This window comes from Rhinoderma darwinii, chromosome 3 (genome assembly GCF_050947455.1).
Source record: "Rhinoderma darwinii isolate aRhiDar2 chromosome 3, aRhiDar2.hap1, whole genome shotgun sequence".
NCBI classification, from domain to species: Eukaryota; Metazoa; Chordata; class Amphibia; order Anura; family Rhinodermatidae; genus Rhinoderma; species Rhinoderma darwinii.
In genome coordinates this window covers 3,921,600-3,943,318 of record NC_134689.1, presented here as the reverse complement: position 1 = coordinate 3,943,318, position 21,719 = coordinate 3,921,600, and the positions used below count along the sequence as shown (strand labels likewise).

Below are 21,719 nucleotides of genomic sequence, written 5' to 3'. Positions count from 1 at the left end.
AAAGGGGTTTTCCGGTTTATTTATGCAGACAAAAGCTAATCATTGTAGAATGAACTTTCCAATAGACAATCTCTTATATAAGATCTATGCTTGCTGCTAGTGAATAGGAACATTCTTGTTTTAACCCATACAAACCTAAGGCCCTGTTCACACATAGCTTTTTGCAGGCAGAAACATCTGCTTCAAAATTCTGTGGCCGTTTGCAGCGTTCTTTTGATGTCAATGGGAGGTCAGAGACGTAAACGCCCGAAGATAGGGCATGTCCCTTCTTTTTCCCGAGAGCGGTTTTTACCGCTCGCGGGAAAAAAACGCCTCCGCCTCCCATTTGATTTCAATCTGTGGCGCGTTTTCCGATGCGGTTTCCGCGTCAAAAAACTTGTAAAAAAACCTCAGTGTGAACTCCCCCTTAGACTTCTCCAGCTGAGGGTTTGTTACAGTTTATGGGGTGTGATTGGTCCGTATCATTAGGACGCGTCTCAGTTTCCTGTGACTTTCTGACTTTTCAGAAGTTCCTGCAGAAGAGGAGCCGTCGCCCTGCGCGATCAATGGCAGTAACGGTCGGCACTGTGACGACGGCACCGAGTGTCATTCTGGCTGGGACGGACCTAAGCACGGCATCACCAATTTTGACAACTTTGCATTTGCCATGCTGACTGTCTTCCAGTGCATTACCATGGAGGGCTGGACGGACGTGCTATACTGGGTAGGTGGCTGAGGATCGACGGTAATATCAGTAGTAGACGGGATCTTCCACGAAAACACATCGAGCCGCGTACATACAGAACTTCTATATAAAGTGATGTAACTCCTGTCATGTGATGCGCTCTGCTGTATGGCATTGTAGGAGATGCTGCTCTTTTACCCTCATCAGACCTTAGTACATTGCCTGGTGTGTACACTACATCTCCCACAATGCAATACAGCAGATCATGCAGAAGCATTCACCACTTTCCCACAGTGATTCTCCTTCTGGTTTTACTTTGTATCTGGGTGGAACAATGTTTCCTTTTGTATCGGACATTTCGCGTTGTATACGATCTATGGTGTGGAAACGTTTTGGAGGCCCGAGGCCTGGAGACGTTCCCCCCTGAGCTGACCATCCAGCTCGCCATGATCGGCCGTGTCGTCTATATACAAGGCCGCAGTTCAGGGACGGTGGGGAGAGGCCGACGTTACCACTTTGAAGTGGATTCCAGAGTAAGATGAAAGGCTTTATAAATAAAACTTCTTCTGAGAAGCGAAGAGCCGCTGGTGTCAGCCCGAATCTTCAGAACCCGGGTCACACAACATACAGGCGTATTGTCAGCCAGACGGCCCTCTTCTCCGCTACTAAATATGGATCGCTTACAGGATACGTCTACATAGAACGAAGAGCAGAGCTGTAAATACTTCCCATTACTTATCTGATGTCTCCAGTCCCATCCAGAGCTGCATACGCAATTCTGCTGGCAGTTCTACTGAGTTGCCACATTGTACAGAGATGTAGGTTATAGTGCATACACTACATCTCCCACGGTGCAATACATCAAAGCCTGCTCAGTATAAAGAACCTGCAAAAGGCAGACCAAAAATGAGATTATTTTACAGCTAATAGGTATTGTGAATGCAGCTCTGGTTGTAACTGGAGTAACTCAAGATCAGAAATAATAAAATGTAGAGGTTGCACAACAGACACGGTAAGACACGCGGCCACGACCGTCACGCAGCAAACATCGCTGTGAAGTCCTGGCCTATCCGATGTTCTGCCGTATTCTAGGGATCGGACGCACGTAACGGGTAAATGTCGCTGCTTTCTCTCTCTAGATGCAGAACGCCATGGGGTATGAGCTGCCGTGCGTCTACTTCGTCAGCCTCGTCATCTTCGGATCGTTTTTCGTACTGAACCTGGTTCTCGGGGTGTTGAGTGGGTAAGACGACGAGATATTTTTCTTGCTTTGTATATTCTAAACGCTGCCATAGAGGTTACAGTCCGGAAATGTGTCAAATGTATATACACCTTCAACTAGTTGGGGTCCCCATGATCAGTAAACTGAAAGGGTTACAGCACCGGACCAGGCGCCATTTATAAGTTACATATTGTATTTTACTCCAGAGCTGTAGTCACAATTCTGCAACTTCAGAGCTGAAATCTCTCACTTTTCCCTTCTTGTTCTGTGTCTGCTTGGAGTTTGCATTCTGGGAAGTGTCATCTAGTTTAGGAAAAACAAACTGCCCCCCCTGCATTATTGGAGCTTTAGGGGGGGGGGGGGGTCTGTCCATAAGCTTGGTGACTGTTTCCTGTAACTAGCAGAATTGTGAGTGCAGCTCTGGAGGAACTCCGGATCATTTTATTTACTCGATTATGTGTAAATTTAAAATACTATTCAGAGATTGGCTGTAATGACTAGTGACCGCGCTTGTATGGCAAGAAACGGGGACTGGGCACCCACATTCTTAGGATTAGTGGCGGTCCCAGGGGTCGGACCCCCCACTGATCTGGTGTTTATGGGATATGGAGTCGTGTGTGAGTTATGTTCCCATTGAACTTCTGCTGTAGTGTAACGAAGGCGTCTTTCCTGCGACTTCCTCCATGACACAGACCCCCGTCTCCTGACATTCCCACCCGTCCCCCCGTCTCCCCCGCCGGCCTCTCTCCTGATCAGCTGGATCGCTGTGGTCTTTGCATGGTTCCTGGCCCGCAGCCCTCGACAGAAGCGCTCGTGATTTGTGTCGCTGGAAATTACAGGTTCAGTGACGGAGACGCAAGCACTCGAAATTCTGAGCCGCACTTATTATCGCCATAAGCAGCTGCTGAACGTTTCCCGCCCTTTATCTGGGCGCAGATACAATTCCTGCCTTTTCATCTGGCAAATAATACGTTGAATAAAAAATGTTTATGACTGATGATACTCAGAGCCGCGCGACTCTGCTACACCCCAGCAACTACACCGGGAGGACTGGCGGATCATTCAGAGGGCTGGCTCGCCAGAAGAGCTTGCAATCATTTTATTTTTTTTGGGCCTTGTGTAATAATCATTGCTACTTACAGATAACTTTTACACCATCAGCTAAGACCAAACCAGTTTTCAGATCATTAGTTCTACAAGGACTAGTGACGTAATTGAGGAACAAGGTACAAAATGCCTCATTCCTTATCAAATTCATGTAAATATTCACAGTAATCGCCCCGCAGTAGGAGCATTCTGTGTAAACGCGTGACTGTTGCTTTAAAGGGGGGGGATGCAGTTTAGAAAATCCCATTTCCATACCCCCTATTAGTGAATTCTGGGGTAATAGTGGGGGGTCCTCTGTTTAGGATCATCATCTCTTGGGTAGAGTGGAGAGCGGTTACATAGAGCGTCTCTGGAGGTCCCGTCCTGTGTTACAGACGACACATTGATTGCACTGTGTAATACTTCATTTCTCCTGTGGTGGCGCTGCAGAGAAACAACACTTACTGCCAGGTTTCCCCCCAGATCACAGCTGATCGCTGGGGGTCTCCGTAGGGCAACAATTTGTGATCTGCTTATTGTCAAGGGATCATTCTAACTAGTAGGAATTGACCAAAGCGGAGACCCCCTTTAGCGTAATTTCTCAGAAACATGAAGAATGTGTTTACAGTCATTAAAGGCTCAGACTTTTATATTGTGAATTACCAGCAGTGAAAGTGGAGAAATTGAGTCAGCAGGTTATAAATCTTGTGTCTATGTGATTGCTGCCCAGTGTGTTCCGCTTACGATAATGGACGTTTTATATAGGATGCATCTACTGCCACCCTGTGGTCACAACTGGTACTGCACATTTAAAAAATTTCCAGGGGTGGGTTGAGTCCAGTTTAACCAATACAGACAGTCTTGTGGGGCTCTGACCTCCCAGATCTGACTTGTTACACATGGGTTGAGAGGAGACTTCATCAGACCTGTAGTCCTACATGTAGACGAGATGAGATGGATGAGACGTCTTCACTGCGGCGCCGGGACGTCCCACGCGTCCCTTATACCCGGTATCCGCAAAGCTGGAGGGACGGACCATCCCAAATATTGCGAGTATTAAAGGGGACGTCCATTATTTGTCTGGTACTCACCTCTGGGTGACTCTGCTGCTGTTTCCCATTGTATCTCCGTCCTGGTTTTTCTGTCCCTTTAATAAGCCGCTTTCCTCTGTCCCACCAGGGAGTTTTCCAAGGAGAGGGAGAAGGCCAAAGCTCGGGGCGACTTCCAGAAACTGAGGGAGAAACAGCAATTGGAAGAAGACTTGAAAGGTTACCTGGACTGGATCACACAGGCGGAAGATATAGACCCTGAAAATGAAGATGAAGATATTGATGAGGACAAACCCCGAAACAGTCAGTCCCTAATCAGTTATCTGGCTAAATCTCACTAAATATTTTCTTAAAGTAACTGTCCATCTTTGTGTTATACTCTAGTCACATCCAAAGCTGCACCCAAATGTATGCAGAACCTCCTGCTGGTTCAGTGTGCGCTCTGCTGTGTTGCAGTGTGGGACATATAATGCTTACATCAGATACTATACAGCAGTCGGATTTAGATAAAATGTAACTCTTCCATAGGGTTCTGATGTAAGGGGGTGGCAGCCTGCAGGATTATGAATATGACGTAATATTTATAACGTACTGAATTACATCAGTCACATCCAGAGCTGCAGCCACGTTTCTGCAGGTTACCCAAACAATTTAGCTGAACTGCTATGATGCCATACATTCTGCTGGGGAAGACGTTTGCTTCCGTCAGACTACACTACATCTTCCACAATGCAATACAGCAGAGCATGCTTTGTAAAGACACTGAACCAGCAGGAAGGAGGGCAGAAATGAGAAAGACTGCCGTCTCTGAGCTTACAGGAAGCCAACAAAATTTAAATGCAGCTCTGGCTGTGACTGGAGTATAAGGCCTGATATCAGTAAACAGATGAAAAGCATAGGATCTTACAGTTACTTAATATTATATGTAAGTTGAGCATTGGGAGTAAATTGGGGAATGTCAGAGTCCCATCAGCACCCACCGCCCTGGTCCCAATACGAATATATGATGCCGTTTCTGGTGGTGTGGCCCCCTATCTGCTTGGGGGCGTCTGTAATGTTATAATCGGGTCTCCCCGAGTCCTGCCCCTGCACATTGCTGCTGTTAATGCCACCTTCAGGGTGGGCAGTGCCCTGTGTATGGCAGCGCTGGAGTCATGGCGGTGATTTATGACCTTCCTTTCCAATGACACTAAACTGAGGAGCGGCTTCACTTTGTGATGTGGAGATCCGTGGCCAGTAATGAGCGGAGACGTTTGTGCGGGGGAGGGGGGGCAGCGCTCCTTCTTTCAGGCCCCGTCTCCTCTCCTTTATTGGCGTCCAGTCAACCATCAAATAATTCTCTGCTAAATTTAACAAGATTATCTGGAAAGTCCATCCCTGGAAGGCGTCCTGCGTGGGCTCTGCTGAACGCCAGGACTGTCCGGCCGCACGGTCCCTGTCCTCACGTTATAGGAGTCGCGGCCCTTTATATTGTGCGGCTGCACCTGGGAACATTTGGGGTTGACAGTAGGTTGGGATGGGGCAATAATGTCCAGAATCAGACACAATAATCGGATAAGATCTGTTATTCAGAGTCAGTGGCGGGAAGGGGAGTCACGTGTTTTGTCTTCCCTGTCCTTAAAGGAGAAGCGTCACCTAATATGAGGCCGAGCTTTATTTTTCCTCATACAAAACAAAGGACAGAGATTTATTTTTAAAGTGACATTTGTGAGTTGTAGTCCTTGCTACGCTGTTAATCCGCAGACACCAGCTATAGACAGGCGTGACGGTGATGACCCCAGCTATAGACAGGCGTGACGCCAACTATAGACAGGAGTGACGGTGATGACCCCAGCTATAGACAGGAGTGACGGTGATGACGCCAGCTGTAGACAGGCGTGACGGTGATGACGCCAACTATAGACAGGAGTGACGGTGATGACCCCAGCTATAGACAGGAGTGACGGTGATGACGCCAGCTATAGACAGGAGTGACGGTGATGACGCCAACTGTAGACAGGAGTGACGGTGATGACGCCAGCTGTAGACAGGAGTGACGGTGATGACGCCAGCTGTAGACAGGAGTGACGGTGATGACGCCAGCTGTAGACAGGAGTGACGGTGATGACGCCAGCTGTAGACAGGAGTGACGGTGATGACGCCAGCTGTAGACAGGAGTGACGGTGATGACGCCAGCTGTAGACAGGAGTGACGGTGATGACGCCAGCTGTAGACAGGAGTGACGGTGATGACGCCAGCTGTAGACAGGAGTGACGGTGATGACGCCAGCTGTAGACAGGAGTGACGGTGATGACGCCAGCTATAGACAGGAGTGACGGTGATGACGCCAGCTATAGACAGGAGTGACGGTGATGACGCCAGCTATAGACAGGAGTGACGGTGATGACGCCAGCTATAGACAGGAGTGACGGTGATGACGCCAGCTGTAGACAGGAGTGACGGTGATGACGCCAGCTATAGACAGTAGTGACGGTGATGACGCCAACTATAGACAGGAGTGACGGTGATGACGCCAGCTATAGACAGGAGTGACGGTGATGACGCCAACTATAGACAGGAGTGACGGTGATGACGCCAGCTATAGACAGGAGTGACGGTGATGACGCCAGCTATAGACAGGAGTGACGGTGATGACGCCAGCTATAGACAGGAGTGACGGTGATGACGCCAGCTATAGACAGGAGTGACGGTGATGACGCCAGCTATAGACAGGAGTGACGGTGATGACGCCAGCTATAGACAGAAGTGACGGTGATGACGCCAGCTATAGACAGAAGTGACGGTGATGACGCCAGCTATAGACAGGAGTTACTGTGATGACGCCAGCTATAGACAGGAGTGACGGTGATGACGCCAGCTATAGACAGGAGTGACGGTGATGACGCCAGCTGTAGACAGGAGTGACAGTGATGACGCCAACTATAGACAGACGTGACGGTGATGACGCCAGCTATAGACAGGAGTGACGGTGATGACGCCAGCTATAGACAGAAGTGACGGTGATGACGCCAGCTATAGACAGAAGTGACGGTGATGACGCCAGCTATAGACAGGAGTGACGGTGATGACGCCAACTATAGACAGGCGTGACGGTGATGACGCCAGGCTCCGGTGTGGGAAAGCAGCTCACACATTATATTCATATATAAATACAGGGGCGGGTGAACCCCAGGGGCCCGGCTGGAGATTTTCTGCTGGTGCCGAACTATATTCGTTGTTCTTCCTATTACTGGACCAAATTAGCCCCATAAGTGGTGTAACCGGCTCCTAAAATCGACAGTATTTGCCCCTTCACCCATAGACTGGATCTCCGCTCCTTGTCCTTAGATTGGCACCATGTAGACCAATCACAACACATCCAGGGGCTGAGGATCCATACGTGGCTCTCAGGCTCCTTCACGGGGCCCCATCTGTTAGTGGATACTATTGTGCGCCAATAACACCAGGGATGTCACCGCATTACTGGGACTTGTCACCAGGGTCATTATATATCGGGTCCACAGAGGGGGGGCGCTCTTTACAGTGTTTCTCTGGGTGACTAATAAAATGGGGTCCCGTGGTGTTTGCTCCTTTGGTGTGGTCTGCCAACACGTCGTAGCGCTATGCACAGCACTCTAAGCCAATCAGATTTCTCATCCCTACTGCCCCTCCTCCTCCTCCACAGCATACGGTCACTCAGACACAGAGAGAACCTGCAGCTGCATCTCGCCCCCCCCCCCCCTCTAGTATTTGATGATTTACACCGAACAGAGAGGCAGCAGGCAGGGAGAGGGGGGCTACGGGCAAGGAGAGGGGGCTACAGGCAGGGAGAGGGGGCTGCAGACAGGGAGAGGGGGGCTACAGGCAGGGAGAGGCTGCAGGCAGGGAGAGGGGCTGCAGGCAAGGAGAGGGGCTGCAGGCAGGGAGAGGGGGCTGCAGGCAAGGAGAGGGGCTGCAGGCAGGGAGAGGGGCTGCAGGCAAGGAGAGGGGCTGCAGGCAGGGAGAGGGGGCTGCAGGCAGGGAGAGGGGGCTGCAGGCAGGGAGAGGGGGCTACATGCAGCGAGAGGGGCTACAGGCAGGGAGAGGGGCTACAGGCAGGGAGAGGGGGCTGCAGGCAGGGAGAGGGGGCTGCAGGCAGGGAGAGGGGCTGCAGGCAGGGAGAGGGGGCTACAGGCAGGGAGAGGGGGCTACAGGCAGGGAGAGGGGCTGCAGGCAGGGAGAGGGGGCTACAGGCAGGGAGAGGGGGCTACAGGCAGGGAGAGGGGGCTACAGGCAGGGAGAGGGGCTGCAGGCAGGGAGAGGGGGCTACAGGCAGGGAGAGGGGGCTACAGGCAGGGAGAGGGGCTGCAGGCAGGGAGAGGGGGCTACAGGCAGGGAGAGGGGGCTACAGGCAGAGAGAGGGGCTGCAGGCAGGGAGAGGGGGCTACAGGCAGGGAGAGGGGCTACAGGCAGGGAGAGGGGCTGCAGGCAGGGAGAGGGGCTGCAGGCAGGGAGAGGGGGCTACAGGCAGGGAGAGGGGCTGCAGGCAGGGAGAGGGGGCTACAGGCAGGGAGAGGGGGCTACAGGCAGAGAGAGGGGGCTACAGGCAGGGAGAGGGGCTACAGGCAGGGAGAGGGGCTGCAGGCAGGGAGAGGGGCTGCAGGCAGGGAGAGGGGCTGCAGGCAGGGAGAGGGGCTGCAGGCAGGGAGAGGGGGCTACAGGCAGGGAGAGGGGGCTACAGGCAGGGAGAGGGGGCTACAGGCAGAGAGAGGGGGCTACAGGCAGGGAGAGGGGCTACAGGCAGGGAGAGGGGCTGCAGGCAGGGAGAGGGGCTGCAGGCAGGGAGAGGGGCTGCAGGCAGGGAGAGGGGCGGCAGGCAGGGAGAGGGGGCTACAGGCAGGGAGAGGGGGCTGCAGGCAGGGAGAGGGGGCTACAGGCAGTAAAAGGGGGCTATAGGCAGGTAAGGACGATGTCACTGTCTCCATATATTATAAAGTTATAACAGTTCTTGCAGCTTTGGGAATCCTGAGCACTTGTGCCGCTTCTTGCTGTTTTGCAGTGAGCATGCCCACCAGCGAGACAGAATCTGTGAATACTGACAACGTGGGTAGCGGAGATGTGGAAGAAGAAAGCTGCGGAGTCCGATTGGCGTGAGTATATCCTGACCCAATACAGTAACGACTATTCACATCCTCTGAAAAAGTCCCGTCCTGTGCGATCCTGGGGTCCCTCCAGCTGAGGTAGAACTACAGGTATCAGCACACCCTGCCACAGGCTGCTTAAAGGGGTTTTCATAAAATAAAGCTAAATCATTGTATAATAAAAGGTTCTGCCAGTTTATAATCTGCTTCATGTTTTAATTCCTTTACGGTTTACAAGATCCCTGCTTGCAATCTGTGAATGTGAACCTTGACTTTTTCCCAGAGGATGGAAATCTGTCCATTCACTTGTATGATTAATACATGACCAGGACAAATTGTCATCCTCTGGAAGTAAACAATGTGTGTTCCCATTCACAGACAGCAAGTAGAGATCCTGGAAATGGTGAGAAACTGATACACGTATTCTATTACAAAATTGAAGAACTTTTCATAGTACAAGAACTTTACAGAGGCATGCAAGTGCTGTGGTCCTGACAGCCATGGCATGCTGAGTGTTGTAGTGCACCGGCCATTGCGTAGCTGTGGTGAGGGAGGTGGATTTGTTCCTCTCTATGTAGTGGGTAGATCTTACTCGGCGTCATCATCATGTAGCAGAGTTGTGTTGTGGCGCTTGCAGCCGCTTGTCCTGTCACCGGGGTAAATAATGTCTTTCTCTTTCTTTCAGGCACAGGATTTCCAAGTCTAAGTTTAGGTAAGAATTGTACTTCAGAGCTGCACTCATTAGGTGATTGATAAGCTGCTGCTCCATATAATCCTCAGTCCAGGCCCTGCAGGAAGCTGCACCAGTCAGCAGCTGTGGAATCTGCTGTAATCCTGCTGGATCGACATGGGCGGGGCTTAGAATAAAGTGGGTGTGTTTAGCACAGACAAGACTAGTGTGATCGACCCTAAAATAACGATACACCCTGCACGATCCCAGTTCTGGAGGGTATAAAGTGGCAAAAGCTCGTGGCCCGGACTATGGCATGAAACGGGATAATTGAAATGTTGCTCCTTACTACAAAGCATCATGGTCTTACATTTCAGGACCATGGAGAAGGCCTGTAGGGGGCGATCTCCCTTGAATAAAATTTCCTTTGTGAGTTGTTAATTAAAATGTTTTTTTAGTTATATTGGGAAAGCTGGGTGACAACCCATATGACCTCAGAAGTGGTCACCCAGCTTTTCCAGACTCCTGCATGGCACATTTCTGCAATGATCTAGATATGGCAGATGCATCATTACATAAATAGGCAGGCGTGCCATTCAGGAGCCGGGGAAAGCTGTGCTACTTTGCTTTCCCAGCATGAAGAGATGCTCTTTAAGTCTGTACGAGATTGCGGTGTTTCCTTCCTGTTCTTTATTATGGCATCGGCGCGGTGAAGAAGCCGGCAGAGCGGGGGTTATTCAGATCTTTAGTCAGAGTCATTGACAAATGTCGGCTGCATTCAGGAGATAATTATTGGCTTACGAGATACTTAGCGCTGATTACAGACCTCCCACTCCGAAGATCTGAGCGGCCGCCGCTCCCGTAACAATGGAGAGTAACGGATCCGTGGTGATCAACGCAACTCAAGGACAAATCATTTAGGTCAGAAGGAAACGACGGAAATCTGACAGAGAAGCCGCCGGCCCCGCGGAGATCCCGCCAGGAGCCTCGTTACATAAAACGGCGCTTTATTTACCTTTACAAACAAACAAAAGCCAAAATTTACATCAGGAGAGAAATAAACCTCCCGAAATGTGGCCCGAAGCGCCCGCCGCGGACTGGAGGGGACTCTGCTGCTATAAAGATGAATCCTGGTGTAATGAACAGTGCTGCAACTCTCTAATATACGAAGTGTTTCAATTCTTTAACAGTTAACAGATCTCTGCTTGCTGTCAGTCATTCCGAGCATATATACATCCAGAGGCTGAAAACCTGTCCTGACCTAAAACTTCTTTCAGCTGAGGGTTTGTTATAATTGTATCCAGTCAAGACAATCCTCTGTGAGCCGTAATATCAGTTTAAGGGGGTTTTCCTGATCGATCTATCTATCTATCTATCTATCTATCTATCTATCTATCTATCTATCTATCTATCTATGTTATATCTATCTATCTATCTATGTTATATCTATCTATCTATCTCATATCTATCTATCTATCTATCTATCTATCTATCTATCTATCTATCTATCTATCTATCTATCTATCTATCTATCTATCTATCTCATATCTATCTATCTATCTATCTATCTATCTCATATCTATCTATCTATCTATCTATCTATCTATCTATCTATCTATCTATCTATCTATCTATCTATCTATCTATCTCATATCTATCTATCTATCTATCTATCTATCTATGTTATATCTATCTATCTATCTATCTATCTATCTATGTTATATCTATCTATCTATCTATCTATCTATCTATCTATCTATCTATCTCATATCTATCTCACATCTATCTCACATCTATCTATCTATCTATCTATCTATCTATCTATCTATCTATCTATCTATCTATCTATCTATCTATCTATCTATCTATGTTATATCTATCTATCTATCTATCTATCTCATATCTATCTATCTATCTATCTATCTCATATCTATCTATCTATCTCATATCTATCTATCTATCTATCTATCTATCTATGTTATATCTATCTATCTATCTATCTATCTATCTATCTATCTATCTATCTATCTATCTATCTATCTATGTTATATCTATCTATCTATCTATCTATCTCATATCTATCTATCTATCTATGTTATATCTATCTATCTATGTTATATCTATCTATCTATCTATCTATCTATCTATCTATCTCATATCTATCTATCTATCTATCTATCTATCTATCTATCTATCTATCTATCTATCTCATATCTATCTATCTATCTATCTCATATCTATCTATCTATCTCATATCTATCTATCTATCTATCTATCTATCTATCTATCTATCTATCTATCTATCTATCTATCTATCTATCTCATATCTATCTATCTATCTATCTATCTATCTATCTATCTATCTATCTCCTATCTATCTATCTATCTATCTATCTATCTATCTATCTCATATCTATCTATCTATCTATCTATCTATCTATCTATCTATCTATCTATCTATCTATCTATGTCATATCTATCTATCTATCTCATATCTATCTATCTATCTATCTATCTATCTATCTATCTATCTATCTATCTATCTATCTATCTATCTATCTATCTATCTATCTATCTATCTATCTATCTCATATCTATCTCATATCTATCTATCTATCTATCTCATATCTATCTATCTATCTCATATCTATCTATCTATCTATCTATCTATCTATCTATCTATCTATCTATCTATCTATCTATCTCATATCTATCTATCTCATATCTATCTATCTATCTATCTATCTATCTATCTATCTATCTATCTATCTATCTCATATCTATCTATCTATCTCATATCTATCTATCTATCTCATATCTATCTATCTATCTCATATCTATCTATCTATCTATCTATCTCATATCTATCTATCTATCTATCTATCTATCTATCTATCTATCTATCTATCTATCTATCTATCTATCATCCTCATATCTATCTATCTATCTATCTATCTATCTATCTATCTATCTATCTATCTATCTATCTATCTATCTCATATCTATCTATCTATCTATCTATCTATCTATCTCATATCTATCTATCTATCTATCTCATATCTATCTATCTATCTATCTCATATCTATCTATCTATCTATCTATCTATCTATCTATCTATCTATCTATCTCATATCTATCTATCTATCTATCTATCTATCTATCTATCTATCTATCTATCTATCTATCTATCTATCTATCTATCTCATATCTATCTCATATCTATCTCATATCTATCTATCTATCTATCTATCTATCTATCTATCTATCTATCTATCTATCTATCTCATATCTATCTATCTATCTATCTATCTATCTATCTATCTATCTATCTATCTATCTATCTATCTCTCTCATATCTATCTATCTCATATCTATCTATCTCATATCTATCTATCTATCTATCTATCTATCTATCTATCTATCTATCTATCTATCTATCTATCTATCTATCTCATATCTATCTCCTATCTATCTATCTATCTATCTATCTATCTATCTATCTATCTATCTATCTATCTCATGTAGTGATACCACACTCTCAGGACAGGGGAGATATTTGTGCTGCTGATGTGTAAAGCCCCTATTACACTGGATGATTATCGGCTGGTACGGCTATGGATGGGGCAGAGTGGTCGTTACTCAGATCGCTTGTCCCCAGACCTGTCATGTCGGCGGCGCGTCTCCTGTTTACACACCAAGATGCGCTGCCGACAACGATAATATTTCACTTTTTTAAACCGATACGATCAGCGGATGATCCGGCGTTTGCTCGTTCATCTGCTGATCGCTCCCCTGTTTACACAGCGCAATTATCGGCAACGAGCGTTCTATGAACTAATGATCTGCCCGATAATCGCCCCGTGTAATAGAGGATTGTCTAGACTGATTAGAATTGTATCAAACCCTTTAAGGGGGTTTTCCTGATCGATCTATCTATCTATCTATCTATCTATCTATCTATCTATGTTATATCTATCTATCTATCTATGTTATATCTATCTATCTATCTCATATCTATCTATCTATCTATCTATCTATCTATCTCATATCTATCTATCTATCTATCTATCTCATATCTATCTATCTATCTATCTATCTATCTATCTATCTATCTATCTATCTATCTCATATCTATCTATCTATCTATCTATCTATCTATCTATCTATCTATCTATCTATCTATCTATCTATCTATCTATGTTATATCTATCTATCTATCTATCTATCTATCTATCTATCTATCTATCTATCTATCTATCTCATATCTATCTCACATCTATCTCACATCTATCTATCTATCTATCTATCTATCTATCTATCTATCTATCTATCTATGTTATATCTATCTATCTATCTATCTATCTCATATCTATCTATCTATCTATCTATCTATCTATCTATCTATCTCATATCTATCTATCTATCTCATATCTATCTATCTATCTATCTATCTATGTTATATCTATCTATCTATCTATCTATCTATCTATCTATCTATCTATCTATCTATCTATGTTATATCTATCTATCTATCTATCTATCTATCTATCTATCTATCTCATATCTATCTATCTATCTATGTTATATCTATCTATCTATGTTATATCTATCTATCTATCTATCTATCTATCTATCTATCTATCTATCTATCTCATATCTATCTATCTATCTATCTATCTATCTATCTATCTATCTATCTCATATCTATCTATCTATCTATCTCATATCTATCTATCTATCTCATATCTATCTATCTATCTATCTATCTATCTATCTATCTATCTATCTATCTATCTATCTATCTCATATCTATCTATCTATCTATCTATCTATCTATCTATCTATCTATCTATCTATCTATCTCATATCTATCTATCTATCTATCTATCTATCTATCTATCTATCTATCTATCTATCTATCTATCTATCTATCTCATATCTATCTATCTATCTCATATCTATCTATCTATCTATCTATCTATCTATCTATCTATCTATCTATCTATCTATCTATCTATCTATCTATCTATCTATCTATCTCATATCTATCTCATATCTATCTATCTATCTATCTCATATCTATCTATCTATCTCATATCTATCTATCTCATATCTATCTCTATCTATCTATCTATCTATCTATCTCCTATCTATCTATCTATCTATCTATCTATCTATCTATCTATCTATCTATCTCATATCTATCTATCTATCTATCTATCTATCTCATATCTATCTATCTATCTATCTATCTATCTATCTATCTCATATCTATCTATCTATCTCATATCTATCTATCTATCTCATATCTATCTATCTATCTCATATCTATCTATCTATCTATCTATCTCATATCTATCTATCTATCTATCTATCTATCTATCTATCTATCATCCTCATATCTATCTATCTATCTATCTATCTATCTATCTATCTATCTATCTCATATCTATCTATCTATCTATCTATCTATCTATCTATCTATCTATCTATCTCATATCTATCTATCTATCTATCTATCTATCTATCTATCTATCTATCTATCTATCTATCTATCTCATATCTATCTATCTATCTATCTCATATCTATCTATCTATCTATCTCATATCTATCTATCTATCTATCTATCTATCTATCTCATATCTATCTATCTATCTATCTATCTATCTATCTATCTATCTATCTATCTATCTATCTATCTATCTATCTATCTCATATCTATCTATCTATCTATCTATCTATCTATCTATCTATCTATCTATCTCTCTCATATCTATCTATCTCATATCTATCTATCTCATATCTATCTATCTATCTATCTATCTATCTATCTATCTATCTATCTATCTATCTATCTATCTATCTATCTATCTATCTCATATCTATCTCCTATCTATCTATCTATCTATCTATCTATCTATCTATCTATCTATCTATCTATCTATCTATCTATCTATCTCATGTAGTGATACCACACTCTCAGGACAGGGGAGATATTTGTGCTGCTGATGTGTAAAGCCCCTATTACACTGGATGATTATCGGCTGGTACGGCTATGGATGGGGCAGAGTGGTCGTTACTCAGATCGCTTGTCCCCAGACCTGTCATGTCGGCGGCGCGTCTCCTGTTTACACACCAAGATGCGCTGCCGACAACGATAATATTTCACTTTTTTAAACCGATACGATCAGCGGATGATCCGGCGTTTGCTCGTTCATCTGCTGATCGCTCCCCTGTTTACACAGCGCAATTATCGGCAACGAGCGTTCTATGAACTAATGATCTGCCCGATAATCGCCCCGTGTAATAGAGGATTGTCTAGACTGATTAGAATTGTATCAAACCCTCAGCTGTGAGAAGTCTCAGGTCTGTACAGGTTTTCACCTTTTGCATGTTAAAAAGGATATTACCATTCAATGACAGCAAGCAGACATATTGAAAATGGTGAGGAATTAAAACACAAAGTATATTGGAAAGTTGTAGAAGTTTTCATGACACAAGGATTAATCTTTATTAAAACTGCCAAATACTGAATTTCGTTCACTAAATATTATTTTGATTTGATAATTTTTTTCTTACCTTTACAGTCGTTATTGGCGGCGGTGGAACCGGTTTTGCAGGCGGAAGTGCAGGGCGGCGGTGAAGTCCAACATCTTCTATTGGCTGGTGATATTTCTGGTTTTCCTGAACACGCTCACCATCGCCTCCGAACACTACAACCAACCCGACTGGCTGACCGAGGTACAAGGTGAGGAGCCAGAATAACCCGCATGGAATCTGGTGTTAAAGGGGAACTCCAGAAGTAGAATTCCAGCTGTGATCATCCCGAGTCTTTCCCTCTCTGTAATAAATATTATCTGTATGGAGAAGATGTGGACGATCTCTGACGCTGATTGGATTCCCATCGTTATATCCATTGTCAGCACCTCCAGTCCTGGGGGAATATTCTATTCTATCATATGTCAATATCTGATACACTGTAACAAGCCCTGCAGCTGTGTGAGCAGGACTAGGTCGGGATCTTTGTACATTCTGATTAATAATTGATGTTTTCATCCTTTCATTTCCAGACACGGCTAACAAGGTGCTGCTGGCGCTGTTCACGGCGGAGATGCTGCTGAAGATGTACAGTCTCGGGCTCCAGGCGTACTTCGTATCCCTCTTCAACCGGTTCGACTGCTTCATAGTGTGTGGGGGGATTCTGGAGACCATACTGGTGGAGACCAAAATCATGTCTCCCCTGGGAATCTCCGTCCTGCGATGTGTGCGCCTCCTCAGGATATTCAAGATCACCAGGTATGGGAGATGTTCCCTGCGGAGTGCTTCAGTGACAACTCTGTCATTCTACTGACTTTTTCTGGACCCGCCTCCTGCATTACCGTTCTATGATTGGCTGCTGACTGCGTTAATCTTATTGTAAAATTCTGCACCTTTCTATGTGTTTAAGGTACTCATCATATTCAAAATCCTTGCTTTCTGTCAGTGAATGGAATCGTTATTGTTTACATCAAGAGGATGACAACCTGACCTTGCCTAATCCTGCTCACACTGCTGTAAGGCTCTTTACATAGAGAGAGTTGCACTAGTTAAAGGGCAGGTTGGATCCACTCGCTGAGAGCAAGCAGGGATCTTGAAAATGGTGAAGCATTGAAACACAAAGTTGCAGATCTTTTCACCGCACAACGATTATTAACTTAAAACCAGAACACCCTTTAAATTTTGACATAATGTGTGTATCCACATTTGAAAGTGGGTGGAGCCTGATAATATGGGTCTGTCCTCTATAGCCACCTGACAATATGGGCGTGCCCTGTACAGCCACCGGATAGTATGGGTGTGTCCTGTATAGCCACCTGATAATAGGGGCGTGTCCTGTATAGCCGCCTGATAAGAGGGGCGTGTCCTGTATAGACGCCTAAGATGGGCGTGTCCTGTATAGCCGCCTGATAATAGGGGCGTGTTCTGTATAGCCACCTGATAATATGGGCGTGTCCTGTATAGCCACCTGATAATAGGGGCGTGTCTTGTATAGCCACCTGATAATAGGGGCGTGTCCTGTATAGCGACCTGATAATAGGGGCGTGTCCTGTATAGCCACCTGATAATAGGGGCGTGTCTTGTATAGCCGCCTGATAAGAGGGGCGTGTCCTGTATAGACGCCTAAGATGGGCGTGTCCTGTATAGCCGCCTGATAATAGGGGCGTGTTCTGTATAGCCACCTGATAATATGGGCGTGTCCTGTATAGCCACCTGATAATAGGGGTGTGTCCTATATAGCCACCTGATAATAGGGGCGTGTCCTGTATAGCGACCTGATAATAGGGGCGTGTCCTGTATAGCCGCCTGATAATAGGGGCGTGTCCTGTATAGCCATCTGATAATAGGGGCGTGTCCTGTATAGCCGCCTGATAATAGGGGCGTGTCCTGTATAGCCGCCTGATAATAGGGGTGTGTCCTGTATAGCCACCTGATAATAGGGCCGTGTCCTGTATAGCGACCTGATAATAGGGGCGTGTCCTGTATAGCCGCCTGATAATAGGGGCGTGTCCTGTATAGCCATCTGATAATAGGGGCGTGTCCTGTATAGCCGCCTGATAATAGGGGTGTGTCCTATATAGCCACCTGATAATAGGGGCGTGTCCTGTATAGCGACCTGATAATAGGGGCGTGTCCTGTATAGCCGCCTGATAATAGGGGCGTGTCCTGTATAGCCATCTGATAATAGGGGCGTGTCCTGTATAGCCGCCTGATAATAGGGGCGTGTCCTGTATAGCCACCTGATAATAGGGGTGTGTCCTATATAGCCACCTGATAATAGGGGCATGTCCTGTATAGCGACCTGATAATAGGGGCGTGTCCTGTATAGCCGCCTGATAATAGGGGCGTGTCCTGTATAGCCATCTGATAATAGGGGCGTGTCCTGTATAGCCGCCTGATAATAGGGGCGTGTCCTGTATAGCCGCCTGATAATAGGGGTGTGTCCTGTATAGCCACCTGATATCGGCGTGTCCTGTATAGCCACCTGATAATAGGGGTGTGTTCTGTATAGCCGTCTGGTAATAGAGGCGTGTCCTGTATAGCCGCCTGATAATAGGGGAGTGTCCTGTATAGCCGCCTGATAAGAGGGGCATGTTCTGTATAGCCACCTGATAGGGGTGTGTCCTGTATAGCCACCTGATATGGGCGTGTCCTGTATAGCCACCTGATATGGGCGTGTCCTGTATAGCCACCTGATATGGGCGTGTCCTGTATAGCCACCTGATATGGGCGTGTCCTGTATAGCCGCCTGATAATAGGGGCGTGTCCTGTATAGCGGCCTGATCATGTGTTTGGTATTGCAGGTATTGGAATTCTTTGAGTAATCTTGTGGCCTCGCTGCTGAATTCGGTGCGCTCCATCGCGTCTCTGTTGCTTCTTCTCTTCCTCTTCATCATCATCTTCTCGTTGCTCGGGATGCAGCTTTTCGGGGGTAAATTTAACTTTGACGAGATGCAGACGCGCAGGAGCACATTCGACAACTTTCCGCAGGCGCTGCTGACGGTTTTCCAGGTACGGTATTACTGCTGGTCATAACGTCTAGAATCTATAGGAAACCGTTCCTCACAGCTTCTCTTGTTTAGATCCTCACAGGGGAGGACTGGAATTCTGTAATGTACGATGGGATCATGGCGTACGGCGGACCTTCATTTCCTGGGATGCTTGTCTGTATTTACTTCATCATCCTCTTCATCTGCGGGAATTGTATCCTTCATAATCAATAAACAGGGATGTTTATTATTGTTGTGCAATGCATTGTGGGAGATGTAGTGATATCAAGGTCAGATCACTACATCTCTCACAATGCACTACAGCTGTGAACAGAAACTGAAAGACTAGAGGGCAGCAATGAGATATAAAGAAGTGGCGTCTGAGAGGCAAAAGGTAACTAGAATTCTGAATGCAGCTCTGTTTTCAATAGTTTTTTATTAAACAGTTTTGTAAAATAATAATATGGTAATAACACAGACTCGCAGAGTCTCAACTTTTGCATTTCAGTAATACAATTAAACAAAGTATTAGACCAACATGGCCTCCAATAAATCTCACATTATATATCTGTCATGATGTCAAAACTCCTGCCAATTATATAGTATATAAATGTATTCATTGCTAACATAGGTAACTATCCTTGACATCACATTACTTTATAGAGTATCTTAACATGGCCTCTATGGGAGAAAGATAAGAGAGAGAAAAAGAAAAAACCAAAACACACACAATAATCAAAAGAAGGATAAGGAGGGGGGGAAGGAAAGGTGTAGGGTAGAAGGGTCTCCTAACCATCTCTATGTATTCACGAAGATGTGCGATTCCTCCATGGGTCCCAAATGGCATCAAATTTGTCTCATGTACCAGCCAGCAGATGTGTTAGGCGGTCATTAACCATTATCCATGAGATCTTAGCGATCAACATATCCATAGACAACGTGGGTGATCGCCAAGCCCTAGCAATAGTTATTTTAGCTGCCAGAAACACATATCGGAGAAATTTACGTGCGGGGGCCCGAACCTCCGGAATAGGACCGCATAGCAGAGCCGTAATCACATCCCTGGGGGGTTTGACTTGGATCACTGTGTTAATAAGCTGGTATACCTGGTTCCAAAAGGTGGCAACCATTGGGCACTCCCATAGAATATGCATTAGCGTGCCCTCCGCGCCACATTGTCTAAAGCAGTGCATATCCACCGATGGGTTAAATCGAGCTATACGAGTAGGGACCATATACCATCTCATTAATACTTTATAACCCGCTTCCACCAAGGATGTATTGATAGATAGTTTCGAGGTCGTACATGCCATCTCCCGCCACTGCTCCAATTCCACCCCCGTACCTAAATCGTGTTCCCATCAAGTCATGTAAGGGAGTTTACCTTCCGGAGTAACCAGATCAGAATATATCGTGGATATTTTACGTCGTAAGCCAGAAAGCCAGCACAGCCGTTCAAAAGTGGTCAATGTGCTGATGTCCCCCTGCCTGGATTTCCAGTCCAACAAGAAATGGTGTATCTGGATGTATCTAAAATGCTCCGATGGGGGCATCGAGTGTGAGTCCTTAAAGTAGTCCAAAGTTCTGATGTCCCCCCCTACAAAAAAGTCCTTAATCCTGTAAAACCCCTTATTGAGCCACCACCGGAATTCCATTCTACGCAGACCCGGAGGAAAGGCAGAATTACCCGTGATAGTCATGAGCGGATTATGGGGTGATTTAATATGGAATCTCTTTCTAAGCGAGTCCCACAGCTGTAACATCTGAGAAAGCACAGGGGAGAGAACCGGAGGCCTGTCCGAGGACTCCATCCACAGTAGCGTTTCCAGCGGGAAACTGGTACATGCGGCCGTTTCAATTTGCGTCCACTGGGGACAGTATGGTCTCGCATACATATCTGTAAACTGCGCCAGACGTGCTGCATGGTAGTATTGTTGGATATTGGGAACCCCCAGACCCCCCGCAGTTTTAGGGGTAAATAAAGTTTGTCTCTGTATTCTCGGTCTTTTAGAACCCCAAATAAACGACATAATGAGCCCTTGGATTTGTCTAAGCGCCTTCTGAGGGACCACAATAGGGAGCGTGCGAAAATAATAGAGCAATCTGGGCAAGATCGTCATTTTGATGGAGGCAATACGACCAAACCATGAGAGATTAAGAGGGGACCATCTAGTGAGATCCGTAGCTATTTGTTGAAAAAGTGGAGGGAAGTTGTCCTTGTAGAGGGACTCTATGGTGGGCGTCAATTTGATACCTAAATACGTCAATCTACGTGCATCCCAATGAAAATCAAAGTTACGTTTTAGGAGCTTCACTACCCCAATTGGCAATGTAAGATTCATTGCCACCGACTTGGAGTGATTGACCTTAAGCCCAGACAGCTTGCCAAACTGATCAAGA

At 44.6% G+C, this 21,719-nt stretch overlaps 1 protein-coding gene across 1 annotated transcript in view; it reads left to right on the top strand.

Annotated features, from left to right (window-relative positions):
* CACNA1C (calcium voltage-gated channel subunit alpha1 C) overlaps positions 1-21,719 on the top strand; it is a 141,156-nt gene that overhangs the window by 31,676 nt on the left and 87,761 nt on the right. Inside the window, exons 4-12 of the mRNA XM_075855600.1 lie at positions 507-703; positions 1,804-1,907; positions 4,152-4,324; positions 9,039-9,129; positions 9,806-9,832; positions 16,380-16,540; positions 16,863-17,088; positions 19,134-19,341; positions 19,413-19,533. Of these exons, the coding sequence (XP_075711715.1) occupies positions 507-703; positions 1,804-1,907; positions 4,152-4,324; positions 9,039-9,129; positions 9,806-9,832; positions 16,380-16,540; positions 16,863-17,088; positions 19,134-19,341; positions 19,413-19,533 (1,308 nt within the window). The remainder of the gene's footprint in view (positions 1-506; positions 704-1,803; positions 1,908-4,151; positions 4,325-9,038; positions 9,130-9,805; positions 9,833-16,379; positions 16,541-16,862; positions 17,089-19,133; positions 19,342-19,412; positions 19,534-21,719) is intronic.